The sequence below is a fragment of the Cyrtonyx montezumae genome, unplaced genomic scaffold (assembly GCF_038088225.1).
Source record: "Cyrtonyx montezumae isolate F1298 unplaced genomic scaffold, pur_monq_1.0 scaffold_2, whole genome shotgun sequence".
Classification (NCBI taxonomy): domain Eukaryota; kingdom Metazoa; phylum Chordata; class Aves; order Galliformes; family Odontophoridae; genus Cyrtonyx; species Cyrtonyx montezumae.
Genome location: NW_027071936.1, coordinates 11,381,599 through 11,397,626, shown reverse-complemented (window position 1 = coordinate 11,397,626; position 16,028 = coordinate 11,381,599). Strand labels below are relative to the sequence as shown.

The window sequence follows — 16,028 nt, the reverse complement described above, 5'->3', positions numbered from 1 at the left end:
AATGCAACATCTTAAAAAAAAAAAAAAAAAACTGTGGAAGTTCAGTTACTGTTTCTTAACCTGGCACAGAAAGTTATATATTTCTTGTGTACATATCTGACACCATACTGTGTAATTCCACTACCTAATACAAGGCTATTCATACAATTTTGATAGCCAAACAATTAATGTCTTGCCCTGTAACCACAATAGATGGAAATAAGTGAAATGCTGATTTACAGGTATGCAAGCAATATTTTTTTAATGTTATTAACAGCCTTTGTATGGTTAACAATTCTAATAAGCTATCAACTCCCATTGAAATCTTTGAACATTGTGAGAGGAAGACAAACTCTGTAAGCATAAGGCACAGAATGAGTGTGCATATCCAGCTTCTATGGACTTCTTCCACAGTTCTGCGTCTGCTATGACTGTAGTAGCTTCATGTTCAGAAGGTGTAAGTACTGTTAAGCATAGCTGATACGGAAGTAATCATATTCTCAGAACTCTTTGAACAGATTTATTCATGTTTCACTGTGTTCCAGTGACTCTCATTTTGACAGATTTAAAGCAGCTATAGTCTAAATAGATTAATAGGTTAATATAGTTGAAGAATTAACATGACAGTTAAACTGAAAACACACTGTAAGATGCCTGTCTGAGGGCATCTTTTATTCATTTTGCTGATATAGCTTATTTTTTTTACAAAGCTTTAGAATAAATAACACAGTGTAGTACTGTGTTATTAGTATCTCCTTTTTTTTAGTCTATGCTTAAGTGCCAAATGTTGATGCCATTTCATATGGATTCTTCCTATTTTTGAGTACTGAAGTGCTATAAAAGTGGACAGCCCAGCTGATGTCATGACTTACTGTACTATAAGTAAATAACATACTGATGTGGAACAAAACATTTTGCAAAATACACCTGAATAAAAATACTGACGACAAGAAGCAACATGTAGTGGTGCATGGGATGTGTCCACCACACAAGTAGAAGCTGAAAGACAATTGGGCAGGGAGGAAATAGACACCGACAGATTCCACTTGGATATCTTCAGAAGGATTCCATAGTGATTAATTCTGAGTGCCAGTCATGTAAGAAGATTGTGATGTACCAGTTAGACCCTGGATAGTTTCTGCTTGCTTCAGAAGAACAAACTGCCTCTATGGTTCTTGTCATTTTTTTGGTCTAATATTCAGTGTTATTCCCAGAGACAGAATTACCATCCAATAAATCTCAGTTCATAGAGCACCACATCTATAGTCAGTCCACACTAGAGACAGCTACAAGGGCGTACGCTTCTGAATTGGTGGAACGCTCATTAGGCTTCCTGTAGAAACAACTTTGTTGCAATATTTATTTTCCTGATTGATTCTGAAATGGTGTCAGAGTCCTTAGTGTTCAGTTTATGCTGTCTTTATGGCTGCTTCGATCTGTGTTGTGGTTGTTTAATTCTTGATTTTTCCACTGAATGCTTGTTCCGTTCATGGGCACCGAAGTCGCTAAACTTTTTGATTGAGAGCAGCAACAACAAAGACATGACTAAAAAATAATTAAAAAAAAAAGAAGTTACCACAGATCCGTCAGCTCAAGGAACACTGCCAACAATATTTTTTATTAGGAAATGAACAGAGGTTTCTCATGGAAGTGAGTGATAGGTACACATAGGCCAAATTTTTATCCTAGGACTGCAAATGGTTTATAAGGGGCAAGGTTAGGCCTGGCCTATGCCTGTAATTAAAAAACAACTTTCCCAGCCAACACTGTAGAAGTTGGGTGATTGTTTTTCCCTCTTGCTCACTGCACTGGAAACAAAATGTAAGAGGGGAAGAAAGCCAAGAGACTGAGGTCTCTTCTCTCGTCTTAGAAGAAGGCAAAATTGTTTAGGAAAAGGAATGGTGAATATGTTGAGCTCTGTATCGTTTTTCATTTTAAGAACCAAAGGTAAATTGAAAGAAGGTAAACACTAGCTGGCATATTCCTTTCCTCAGCTGAAAAGATGGGGAATGATTCTTCAGCTTTTCTCATGTCCTTTTCTGGAAACTAATGCTTAACTCTATGAAGTTGGTAGCTTTGCATTAGGGGAAGAAGAGTTAGCACCTCAGAGGAGCTATGACAATAATAGCAGTAAATCCGTGACTTCTCTGAATGAAATGAGAAGGAAGTGTTTAAGACGGGTATGGCCAGTCTTAAGTTACATATACTTTCTATCTATGTGTGAGTGGATATGTAAAATATCTGCAGAGGTAGAGTGAAAAGCTTAATTATAAAATTGAGAGATTGGATGGAAGGAAAGGGAAAAACATAATGTGAAGCTGGAAATGATCAAATTATATCTGAAAATTAACTAATTAGAGTTCTTGGGTGCTAGCTTCCTTTGGAAGAGCAAAGGAAAAAAATGTATTTATGATGTGAATAACATCCTGGTAGTAGCCCCTGCTACTTCACTCTTTCGCTTGATGTCAGGTCCATGTATACTATCTTTTTTGCTGTCTTTTCTGTTCCCAAATGAAGTAGGAGACAATCAAAACCAAAGCTGACTTGGCATTACCCATGTGGAAATACTCCCCAGACAAACAGCTATTCCCTGCTTTGGTAATTGATTATATTATTTTCAGTAGTTTGTGTCTCGTATTTGCTTTCTCAAAGTTTTGTAGTACAGCTCTCTTTGTTTTTCTCTGCAGACAAAGCTATGTCTGTCTTTTCTATCTCGGCACTCTGTAATGCTATTTGCTCTTGTTTTCCTTCTGTCTTTATGGCCTTGCACAGGGATAGTGTCAAAGTTATGTTAGGCTTAAAGTATGTTTTCCAGTGTTGGAAGAATACAGGCAGAAGCCCTAATGTTTATTTAGTTACCAAGGTCAACTTAAGTGTCTGTTTTGATATTAAAAAAACCCTGAATTCTTTAGTCAGAATTGTTTAATAGCTGCCAGATCTAGTGCCTTACCTATCTAGAGTACTGAATGTTATTGTACAGGGACTGCTGAGTGGTGGCCTGAACCACTGATTGAGCACCTGAAGGAAAGACCCTGTCAGCCCTAGGGGCACAGGTGAAGGCAATTCACTGTGCAATCAGAAGGGGTTGGACCAGGCTCCACTTCTCTTAGACCCCATTTAAGTACTGACTGTGTCTGAGGAAGGTTCTGTTGCTGGAGATCCTTCCTTTGGAGTTTTTTCTTTGCCAGCCTAGACCTTTGGAGGTGGGTGAGCATTCATTTTTCCTTCCTTTTCTAACATCTCCTTGTTTGTGCTGGTCCTTTTGCCTTTACAGTTATTAAATGAGTTCTGTTTAACATACATGTCACATGTATACAAGCAGTACTTAGAAGAGCATGTCTATCTTGGTGATTTTTTTACGTGTGAAGTCTATACTGAACTTTTTTTTACTGCTTTAGCGTTTCAGATTAAGAGGAAAGTTTGTTCTTTCAGTTTGATGTCTGCTATATGACCTTCTAGCTGGCAATTTAGGGAACTTATTGTTCACTCATTTATGTGCCTCTCCTCCTGGTTGAGGAAAAAAAACAGCGAACAGATTGATCTAATATAAATATGAATGTAATGTAAAATATAATAGTATCAACCAGACGTATATCATAAAGGTCTTACCTGAAAACAATTTTTAAACTTCTTGCTCACGAAATAGAGTGCTATTGGGTTTATACAAGAGTTCATAGTTGCCAGGTTGATGCTGATGTAATCCAATGGCAGCAAGAAACTAGGCAACAAAAAAGAAAGCAGAACATATGTATGCTTTTATAGTATATGTGGAACTTCTTTGTCTACAGTGCCTTCCATCACAGACTATAATTCTTTCTTACCTATCTCTCTTAATCTTATCTTTTACCACGGCATATCTATAATAAACGGCCTCTCAGAATTCAAATGAGCCACAGGAAAGAGATTATAATGGCAATATATAGTATTTATAATAATTATGCTACCCAGTTAAAATATTCTCCTGAAAACAGATGTAGTTGAAAAATTATAAAATAGCATGCACAGTGTCGTTTCTTGTGTAATCTTCAAGTGCGTGACACTGTATATTTTGAGTATTATCAACTGATATAGAGAATGAAGTACCTGAGCAGTTCACACCTGCCGGGGTCTCTTTCATTGTATACCATTTTCTTCAAAATTCGGCTCAAATGAAGAGGGAACCAGCAGAGAGCAAATATCACTACTAAACAGAAAACTGTCTTTGCAACTTCTCGGCGCTAGAAAATAAGTAAAGATCACTATGACTTAGTGCTGATTTCATACTGGCAAGAGATTGCAGTGGTGTGTTATTAGCAGCAAAGTTAAATTGTTTAGATTAGCATGCAAGGATTGCTAAACTGCAGCTTCCAGACCACCTGCTGTCCCTGAATTTTTTTTTAATTGGGCTTGCCATGTTTTTAGTCCTGACAGTCCTCTACAGAATTCCTCATCACTGAAACTGACACAGCTGGAGCACACAAGGCATTGTCGGGACATAGTAGTTGTTAGCCTAGCAGCATCCACTGCTGAGCAGTTCCAAACCTGATAACTTTCCCAGACTTTCTTCTACTCTGGGCTACTTTTCTAGCAATCTCCCAGCTGAACCTATTTTTTTTTTTTTTTTTTTTGCATGTGTACGTACTCTGCAGGAGATCTTTGTTATGTATGAGGGAAAGTGAGATCACTCTTACTTGTTTCAGCACTTTCAGGTAATCCTTGGTGTGAGTCTGTAAACTCAAGACACCTAAATTGATAGTCAATAGCAATTCTATTGTCAGGATGTCATGTTCTTCATGATACATTTCATGTTTAGTGTGCATCCTCTTACATGAAAGGATTCTGCAGAGTATTGTAATTTTGCTGTCCTTGCAACATGATCTTGATTTTCTTATGTAGTCTTTCTACAAGCGGAACTATAGATATATCTGTATTACAGCTTTATTTCAGTACTTAGGAAAAAAATTCTATTTAATGGATATTTTGCTTGACTTTAAGATTTAGTGACGTGTTAGTGTATCTGGGACACTGCATACCAGTGATCTTTGGTAGGTGTGGATTCAATCAAGAGAATTAAGTAGGGGTAAGAATACCACTTCTAGAACTGCCATTGTAACGTGTCAGGAGTAAGCATTTCAAGGTCATCATTAAAAAACTTAAGTGTACAAGCAGGTCTCCTTGGGCATTATTATTTTTTCTTTCTTACAATAGCAGTTGTTATCAAATTAGGAGCATAACTAGAAGCTGATGTGGATGAGACTGAAGGAAGAAGGGTGAAAAGTGACAAAGGGTCAAGGACTTGTAAACTGAGTCGTGAATTCATTCTCCAGGAACCAATCCAAGTAGCTTGCTGGAACTCCTTATTAAGTTGTGAAAGCTGGAGGAGGGTTCCTCTGGACATACCATTGTCCTTCTAATGGGTAGAGTAGCCTGTGTGGCCTTGGGACAGTCTGAATTATGGGTCCTGGAATCTGATGAAGGGAAGAAGTGGAAAGTCTGCAAAAGGGAAGGACTCTTCTGGTCTACCTTGTTCTGAAACGTGGCAGTGGAGGAGCTATCTCTGAAAGAGCTCACTCAGAGAGAACACTGCTGTAGGGGATCATATTTGTAAATGTGGAGTTTGAAGTGCTGACATAAATATTATACCCTGTTGTCTTTCTGACTGCAGAGAAAAAGCTACAGATTGTTTTTAAAATTGGAGTTAGGCAGTGCTGCAAAAACATCATAGTGAGAACTGACAGTTCTGCGAGTGATTTTATGATCTTTTGCTTGTACTAGCCTCCTATTGCTCTTTTCAAAGCAGTGAAGCTGCAGCAGCGGTAACTGCAACGGTGCAGTAAGACTGAAACAGATATCTATTCTAAACAAACGTATTCTAGAGTGGCTTTTCATGCGAAGCTAACATTACATATGAAAATGTGCCAAAGTAGAGAAGACTCATGGAGTGAATAAAAAGGCAAGACATTTCATTTTCAAATCTATTACATTTCAAAGCATTTAGCCAGTAGTAATTGACAACTAAAGAACAGGACATGACCATAACGCTTTCTTAAGAAAAGAAATACACGAATTACTTTCTTAAGCTGCCTTCAGTATCTCCTTGTGTCTCCTTAGTTTCACATTCCAGAATGGACTGAATACATTAACACCGTAAATAACCTACATCCTCACTTCCTATTTCTGTAGTTCAATGTATTCAAACCCACTGAAATATTTCAAAGTTAACCCGAAGACAGAAGAGCAGTATTTTCAAACATTGGTGTTCCTAATATTTACCTGCTTAAGGTGTTCACTGAGAGCGATTCTCAAGTTGCTGTTCCTTCTGTTTAACATTTCACAAGTCATTAGCGTATAGAAGATGGCAGTGCACGCCAGTGGCATGCAGAAATAGAAACCAAACAGCCACCAATCCTTTGCATCTTTGTAGAACTGTGGATAAGGTAAGGAGAAGAGAAGGTGGTTTCATATGATTCAATAGGAAGTACCACAAAGGTATGGGAAATTCAAAGTTAGTATGCTGGTACATGTCTGTGTAAACGGTCACAAATTATGTGAACTTCCTTATCAAATTGAGTCTACTTTGGACCAACACTGAAATGTGAGTTGTGGCACTGTAAATGTTAAGTTTCCCTTCGTGACCATCTGCGTGTGCTTTTGTTGCCATCTGTTTTGTATTTGAAGTAATTAATTTTGATTGTGTTTTCTGAAGATTTAGATTTATTCAGGTAAATGAGTTCAGTTCCAACTTCAGGATGAAGTACAAGCCAAAATGTAGATGCTGTCAGTCTGAGATAAGATATCTCCCTAAATGCCTGTCTTAGGAAATGCCATTTACCTCTGCAGCTTGTGTTCTTATTCCAAAAAAAAACAATTCAAAATGCCTTGCAACTTTAACCACCTTTCCTTATCAGTGAAGGGGTTAGTAATTGTTTTTTTTATGTATAGGGATGACAGGAGTCTCTTCATAGGTGTTTGTCTGATATATGCACAGCTTTGTCTGCCACTGGTACGGTTACTTTTAACCCTTTAACTGCTTTCCGTACTGTTCATTTTTTGTGACAGGACCCTGAAGGCGTTGATAGAGTAGCCGTACTTTGCTGTGTAATTTAAATGCTAGCTGTGGTTTAAGTTAATCCTTTTATGCATTATGGGAAATACTATATTTAAAAATATATATATTTAAAATTATTCTTTTCTATAGGCAGTGATATTTTCAGGCTAAAGACAATATTGTATCTTAGTTCTTAACTTCATGCACAGCTGAAGTTTTGTGCTCAAGTGGTGTTTTAAAGACTTCCTGTCTCTTCAGTTTTAGTCACTGAGATGGATATTTGTAAAAGGGAATCTTCTTTCTCATAATCTTTCCTCTAACTTGTTTATTCCTAGCGGATGTGCTCTTGTAACATCGTGGTTCCCACACCAAATGTCAAAATGCTAGTAACTGAGGATTATACAGTTTCTGTTTGAAGAAGTCAAACTTTGACGTCTTGTTTACATTTAAAACTGTATACCACTAAACTCTAAAAGATGAAGGAAACAAATGCAATGTAACAGACTAGTATTTAATAATGTTCATTTCTTAATCTACTTCAGCTACATCATAGAGTTGATTCACTGAGGAAAAGGGAAATAGCTTTTATTTTTCTCCTTGTAAGTAAACATTTAGCTGCTTACTGAGCTTGCTAGTCTAGAGTTCGCTACTGGTATCTAGGCCACAGCCCCACCCCAGAGGCATCTTGAACTGTGCTCATTAACTTGCTTCCTCCTCCTTATCGTAACCTCATCCCTGCATGAGGAGAGGCTGCGGTCTAATGCACAGTTACATGCTTCTCTAGGGCTGTGTTTTCCTGGCTGGGATCTGAGCTTCTGCCAGCAAAAAAGCAGAAAGCAAAATGCCTCATATTTTAAGAGTTTGTACTGAGGGGAAATTTAATTACCACTCCTCCTGCAGAGAGAAGGATTACAAATACGTGGAGCAATTGCCTGTTCTGTTGAAAATTCCTATGGGTTACACTCGAAGCATATTGGTTGGGCAGTGCAGTAAATCGTACAGTGTGAATCCACGCTACATTTAAAGGAAAAAGTCTTGTCATATTTGTTAACCAGCTTTCATGAGTATTGCATGTCACTCAATGCATTCAGAGTCCTGTCTCGCAACTCTTGTCAATACATGAGTTCTGTACGACGACCTGACTTTGTGAAGTTACAAATCCTACACAAAAATGTCTGTAAATGATTAATCACGGAATCTGACTTCCTCAAAGCTTACATCAAAGCATGAAACTGGGTTGATTTAAGAGAACTAGACATTCTTTTGTTTGTCTTGAAAGTCCACATGGAACTAGTTTTCTACAGGAAATGTGCATTTTAAACAAGTTTCCTAGTGTGCTCAGCCTCTAGGGAGTCATGGTCTAGCATGAACCTTTCAAGTCCTTCAAGACTAGTTTTAAACTTGAATAAATTCCTCTATTAAAAATAAAAGTTAATCATAAACCATGCCCTAAACTTAGTAATTGCTTATTTTGATGTTTGTTAGTGAATATGATACTTTAAGGTTAAAATGGTATTTCCATTTTAATCTCATGTTTGTATTTGCTTGCAGAACATAGAAACATAACACTCTTTTTGACTGATATATGCAATGCTTATTCTGAGCTTGAACCTGAATGCTGATTTTATTTCCTTAAAAATCAAACTGCCATGGAGAGATTTAGGTATTTGAATTATTCTGAGCAAATAGAAGATACTAATTCCAGACATTATACAAAACAAACCGTGCCATTCTATCTCCATAAAGAACAGAATGATAATCATTGATGTGCCTATGGGAAACCTGAACTGCTGTGCTGTGGAGAAACACAATGAGGAAAAAATGTTTTAACATTTTTCTCAGGGAGAGAGGAAGTGCAGATTGTCCAACCACAGTTGTTGAGAAAAGTTGTTAAAAAATGGAAAGAGCTACACTCACTGCAGGATGCCTTCCTTAAAGCATTCTTTTAACTATCTGCAAGCTGAATTATCTGTAGAGTTTAGAAATATTCTGTAAGTCCTAGACAATTTCTCTTCTTCATGTGTATTATTTTTACTAAGGGCTTGGTTTTTTTTCTCTCACTCTTGTTTCTGATTGCAGCCTGTGTAACCCTACTGAGTTTGAGGATATTTCACTGACAACCACAGTTCTTGAACCCTTTGTTTTCTACGTTTTCTGGCTTCATTTGACTCAGCCTTCCCAATTTTAACACAAGCCACGTGTAATTTCATTGTCTGTAACCCAAGATCCAATGAAATTAGAAGCATCAGGCATTTGAAAACAAAGAGTTTTCTGTTGTGAAAAAATTTTGGTGAGGAAAATTATGGAGTTTCTTTTAAGATCTTTCATTACCTGCAACAAAACAGAATAAATTCTTTTTTTCCTAACTTTTTAATTAATTAATTTTTTTTTGAGGATTAATTTGTGAGTGATGGATGGCCCTGCCTTGGGTTCACAAAGTAGAAGATGTTCCTTTTCCTTTTTTTCAGATTGAGACCAGGCGGGAAATCACTATCCCTCTATGCAGTAAAGATATGTTAACTCTGTACACCTGACTTGCTTTGAACACTCTGATGTGGGTATTTGCAACTGGAAAAGTGTGATAGAACAGAGGCTGAGGGCTATGAATTTGCCAGGGAATCCTGGTGTGTACTCAAGCATTTCTCTTGCTCTTGAGTTGCAGTGCTTAGCTGACAGCTAATGGTGCCCCAGCTACTGAGGTTGGACATATGAGTCTGTCCCATTTGTAACAGTAGGTTTTGATAAATGAAGGGATTATTCTCTGGTTTTGCATGTTGGTTTTAAATAGGAAAAATTAACTTAGAGTGTGCTCTCACCCTGCTGTGTATCTCCTAAAGGATCAGGCCATTGCATACAACACGATGACTCATCATACTCAAACATGTTTTCTGACATTTACAAGCTTCCAAGTGTTATACCTAGAAACATAGTACCTCCTAGGGCTGTGACTACGCTCTTGATTGTTCTGTAATTGGGCCCAAATTGCAAATGTCTCCATTGTGAATTTACAACACTGTTCACTAGCAAGGATTCTTATTTGGTACTTTCTTACTTTAGAAACTGGTACCTGTATGTTCTTCTTTGCACCAGTATATATTAGTGTACATTTTGCACTTTAATAGTTTATCAAAGTGTATCTTAAGTGTCTTATTTATATACATTGAATTCACTTGTAAGAGGAAAAGATGTTACTTACCAACATGAATTTATTTGTTGGGTTGAGCATGCAGGTAACATAACTTTCATCCTTGTATCTGAAAGGTACCACAGCAAAACCAATGGCTTCTGGAATAGCCAGTATAAAAGACAGAAGCCAAATGGAGAAAATTTCAATAGCAGTGATCATAGGGATTCCAATTCCCTGAACACGGCTCCAGGAGGCAACTGCTCTATACCTGAAAGAGAGGCATTAATTTCCAATCTGTAATTTCTTCCTTAAATTTAAACATCTTGTTTCAGTTTGATAGATCAAGTAAAACCCTAAAGCTGTCATCTTAGCTTTGTATTGCTTTTTCTTCCTGCCTAATCCAAGGACTTTGTCAGATGTGCTCCTCTGTGTCATTGGGTGGCTTGACATCAAAAGGTGAATTGTAGAGAGCTGGATGCAGTTGTTCACCTTTGACACTGGGTTGTATGGCATGCTGCTGTATGGACTGCCCTTATGATTGCTAGTTAAACTAGGCATGGTTTGTGAGAACAGTCTGTGTTTTATAGTAGTTCAAGTGATGTAACAGCAGAAACAAGTTGTTTCTAAGCTGTTACAATGAATCTGAAGCAACTATATTTCTCAGCTATCTCAAGTCGAACAGTAGTGCTGTCTGAAGCGGTCAGCTGGTGTGCTGTGAAATACTATGGAAGTATTCTTTATCATATGAAGATACATTCATTTACACAATTTAGTGCTAAAAATGCTGTTGGTTTTTTTGTTTGTTTTGTTGTCATATTCTGAATCTACCTTAGGCTACAACAGAGTACTAGTTAGATCCTTCTGGCGGTTACCTGAACACCTGCATTGCCTTTCTGATGAGAAAATGAATCGCGTGGCTAAGAAGGGTGCATGTACCAAAAGTATCACATTTTCTCTACAACTTTATCCCTTAGATGCTGTTTCTCTCTTCAGTGGAATTACTGAAACTTTCTTCCTGTATGAATGCAACTCACAGCTTGAATCTCAGATAAGAAGTAAGAACACTAAAGAAGTTTCAAATATAGCCCATGCGCTTACAGCATTTTCCCCTTTTCCTCTTCCCCTCTTAACCTTCTCTGCCCCTCGTGAGCTGCACTCTTGTTACAGGCTGCGGCCTTCCCCCTGTTTAGGGAACAGTAGTTCTTTCTTTTCTACTTCTCTGCCAGTTTTCAGAGATCTTGTAGGAATTTATTAGCTTTGAAACCTCAACCTCTCTGTCAAGTCTGATGAAAAGGTTCAAAAATTATGGAGAGAAGACTGATAGGAATGTAATACAGAGTACATAGCAGTCCATAAATTAAATTTTCAGTAGCAGATTGTTATCTATCCGTAGCTGCAGTAAACAAGTTACTTAGCATTTCCAGAAATTTAGCAAAGCTAATTATCTAAAAATTGTGGAAAGAACAAATATTAGTCTTGTTTTTGTAATAATCTGAAAAGCGTTTTGGAGAGCTTTCTGTCATTGGCAGTGTCACGGTTTCTAAACTGTATTTTATTATCACAGAGTTAACAGCAGTTGCTCATTTTCAGTCACAGTGCTACGTGGGCTTCTAGGAGAACTAGTTTTATTTAGCTGATTTATGATTGCAGGAATTTAGGGTGTTTATGTGGACTCAAGAATGACAAGGGTTTAAGGAAAAAGAGTAGTTGAGAACGCCGGGTTAAGATGCTTGTACTGAGAATGGCTGAAGTTTGAATTTCTGAAATGGAAGGAGTGAAGACCTTCTGATGGGATAAAACTGTTGAAGAGTAAAGAACCTAGGCTACTGATGTCAGTAAAAATATGTTATTCAAGTCAACTGCACCCCTCCTCCTACCAAAACACAGATTTAGAACTGTAGTCTCACATACGTGGCATTCCTTCTGAGTCCATGTGTCACACCCCTCTTTTTTTCTTTTGGATTTGCACTCATTATCAGCATGGAGCACATGAATTGAATCCCATGTATCCTTTTTCTTAGAAGGAAAAAGATGTAGAAATGCAAGATCAGGCCCTCATAGAGTTTTCAGAAGACATTATTATGGAACGTAACTGGAAAGTGTATGTTGAAATGTCTGCAGTAAACATATTAGTATCCTTGGCTTTGACTGTTACAGTGATATCATAAACAGCACAGTCACAGGTCAACTAGGGACAGGTTCTTAGTGCAACCTTTTAACTGAAGGGTATTTATAAAGATTTTGAGCGTACCAAAGCAAACTAATGTATGGTGGATTTGCAAATTAAATATGAAAACCTCTAAATGCATTCTTATCTCTTAAAAGATCTTGGGAAGGAGGGAAGCAGAAGTTTACTCACATGGATGAGGCTTGTGGAAAATGTATTCTGAGAGTATTGAAACAAAATATGCTGGAATAACTGAGAAATTAATTCCTATCATCATATATTTGAACATACTCATATTAAAATACAGATTGAATTAATTATTGATCTTTTTATATTTCAGTTTACCAAATCTCAAATTTCTAAGAACATTCCATTTAGTAATTAAAGTTTTCACAGAAATACTCAGGGCTTGTACTGAGTGAACTCTGGAAATATAGCAGCAAATCTGAAGTTTGTTTGGCAGCGTTGCAATCAGTTCAGTGAGCTGCACAAGTGCGTGGTGAAATCCCATCGCCTTTGAATGATGTTGGAATTACTGGTTGAAAAATGTTATGAATGGTTTCAGCAAAAGGATAAGAAGCTTGCTAATTAGATCAACATTTTCTGAATATGTATTTGCCTGCAATTACTTGGTCTCTGCTCATTGCTGTAGGAGCGTTTTGAAAAACAGCAGTAGTAAAATGTTTAAAGTGGGTGTTCTTTAAGTTTTATTATTTGCTTAATCTTTATCTAGGCACAAAGATCCCATAATTAGGAATGGGAAAATACTGCAGGGTTTATTTCCCTCATGTTTAAAATAATACAGAATGTCTGCCAGGGACCTGAAATAAATTTAATCTCTCAATCTAAAAATCTGTTTGTGTTTTATCTTTTCTGTTCGTTTCCTTTTGCTTTCCAACCTTGTGTAAAGCGTTCAACTCTTTTCCAGGTCATCTCCCTTTCCATGTTTATTATGTGGCTTCTTTTTTTTTTTTGGTTTTGTTTTCTACTGCTCACTCATGTGCGATCAACATCAGTCTATTGTGCCCTTCAGTTGCTCTCTCCACTCTGTTTCCTCTCTTCTCTTTTATCTTATTGTTACCTATTTATTCTAACTTGCTTTTCATGGATCCTGCAGGCTACCCTGCTACTTGTATTCAAAGATGCACAGTATTTAAGGACAAGGGAATATTGCATCAGAAAGCGTCTATACCAAAAATTAAGTACCTTGTTTTAAGCACGTCTTTCAGAAGGGTGTCTTGTGATCTGAGAAAATTAGAAGCAGCACACCTTCACCTTCCCTTGGTCATTTCTTCTTGTAGTTAATTCTGTCGCATATAACTTATTTTAATTTGGTATGTCTGGCTGAAACTTTGATTAGGAGGCTTGCATTGTATCTTTCTTTGCAAAGGTAAAGACATGGGTAACTGGAACATCATCTATGTTTCAGAACTTGGATATAATATTGAAGAGGCTTCTTCAGTGTTATTTCTGAGAAGCAACACGTTGAGGTCTGTAAGGTCTCTGAATAACTTCTGATGGTTCATTTTTTTTTACACTCCATCCATGATTTCATTGTACACTGATAAAGAAAAATTCCTGAACTCTAATTAACCTTTCAGTATTTGCATTGTTAACACTGTAAGCTTATGTTTTTTGCTGTGACCTTGATTTGATTTTGGGAACATTTTGGAAGTTTTTTTTTACCATAGTTGTGTCTAATCACAATTTAAAAAGGAAAAAAATTGCACTGTGGGTCTTTTGAAACGAAAGCAAGGGGCGTATGAGAATTAAATCACTGTCTGTTACTCTTCTGTGGCCTGTTGTTCCTCAAGCCTGCTGTTTTATGGAGTAAGTGGCTTTGTTTCCCTGTTCCATAGTTAGTTTTTCTAATTGCCCACAGGTACAATATATTTCAGCTCTGCAAGGAGTACCAGGCCAGAAAAAAAAAAAAAAAAAAACAATAGATAAGTCATTCAATACTTGATCAAGTACCTGAGAAGAGATTAACCTCATGGTTAGCATTCTAGGCTGTTACTGATGCCAATCTATTCCTCTGAGCTCTGAGAGATGACAGTAGCAGCTCATTCTAAAGAAAGCTCACTGTGTGTTGACTGCAGTATGAGTTAATAATTAAAAATAAATTAATATTAGGAGTTGTTGATGCATTGATATTATTATTTTAAAAGTTTTTAGATTATAACTTATACTGCTTTGCTTTGATGTTGTAACCTTGATTGTCTGATGCACTCACTGGAATTTGATCCGGATGAAAGCAGCTAAGCTGAGTGTCCTATGAGTTTTCTATGCAAAAGCATCAAGAGCATCTATTTATGATATGATTTATCCATATCCTCAGTCTTAAAACCGTCTTCTCATCGAAACTGTTATATCAAAGGTGTAAGCAAAAGTAAAAGTTAGCGAAGGTAAATATCCTTTCTCCTTGTCACCCTCAGGGACTGTTTAGAAAAAGTCAAACTATCATCACGATCATCATAGTGAGCCAGAGTTCAAAAATGCCTGAGAGGCATCTGAAATAATGTGAGCTTCCTCTGAAGGATGATGGCTCTTCTGGTGTTTTCTGTCAGCCTCTTGAGACCGTGTGTAAAAGGGCATTGTTCCCCTTGGGAATATACAGTTAACTTAAGCACACTGTCAGGACAAGCCATTCTGTGCAAGGGGGAACTATTAATGAGTGGCATTTCACAATAGCATGCAGTTAACAAGGGGACCAGTCCTTTTAGGAAAAAACAAGCATCTTGTTCTAAATCAAGGCTGTGGTCTGCAAATGAGAGTTAGGGAGTCAACAGTTATCATAGCTATGGAGCTCTGAATTCATTACAGCAATTGACTCCATCTAATTCTATACTGCAGAGTGCAAACCCATATATAGGCAATCAAGCTAGCTGTAAGTGACACCACTTTCAGGGGGTTTTCTATGGAAAAGGAGCAGCAATGGAATGAACTAACCCACAGACCGGGAACAGTCCCGCTGTGACAGCTTGCAAGTGCATATACATTCATTCTCTTTATTAAAAGGTATACACTAGCTGATGTAGAATTCTGTGTTGTGACTATGCCTGACACTTCAGTGCCTGTCGTAATTTGCTTAATTTGCTTTCAGGTCCTTCTTTAATGTCTGTTTAACCCAGATTCTATTTGTGTTAGCCACTAGAAGACATTAGCTGTATGTATCTGCTTCCTACCATTCATTTTCTGTTAATATCTATTTCAGTAGTACCAGCTGATAAAGAGTATGTCCTTGGTGAAGCATGTAATCTATAGGAGGAAGTAAAGCAGTCTGGGTCTGATTGTTTACATTATGTTATACTCAAATAGGAATAGCATTTGGTTCTTATAAGGATTAGGGGAAGATGGCTTATAAAAATGCATTCCTATGTAAGAAGATAGCTTCAGCTGAGCTACTTCCAACTCTTAAAAGTATATGTAGTCAGGACTATATCTAATGAAACTACATTGGTTAGCATTCTGTGAGCAAACTTTGTTTCATATGTATTTGATCTAGAGTAGTTTTTCGCATTGCATTTTACACTGGGCAGACATAGAAAAGTAACATTCTCTTTACGGTTTTCAGAGTTATTAAAGAAATAGGGTGTTTACTTGAGCTAATGAGCTCATTTAATCATTTTGGAACTGTATTTTGGGTACAGATACTACTAAGTTCTCGTTCACTGCAAACCTTGTACATCAAGTCTTCATATGAAATCAAACTAATATTTTTCAGGATT

At 37.2% G+C, this 16,028-nt stretch overlaps 1 protein-coding gene across 1 annotated transcript in view; it reads right to left on the bottom strand.

Moving 5' to 3' along the window:
* Window positions 1-244: 244 nt before the first annotated feature.
* Window positions 245-16,028, bottom strand: part of EDNRA (endothelin receptor type A) — a 29,552-nt gene continuing 13,768 nt past the window's right edge. Inside the window, exons 4-8 of the mRNA XM_065736386.1 lie at window positions 10,203-10,401; window positions 6,232-6,384; window positions 4,063-4,196; window positions 3,589-3,697; window positions 245-1,524 (exon numbers count right to left, since the gene is read on the bottom strand). Coding sequence (XP_065592458.1) covers window positions 1,384-1,524; window positions 3,589-3,697; window positions 4,063-4,196; window positions 6,232-6,384; window positions 10,203-10,401 — 736 coding nt within the window. The 3' untranslated portion in view covers window positions 245-1,383. The remainder of the gene's footprint in view (window positions 1,525-3,588; window positions 3,698-4,062; window positions 4,197-6,231; window positions 6,385-10,202; window positions 10,402-16,028) is intronic.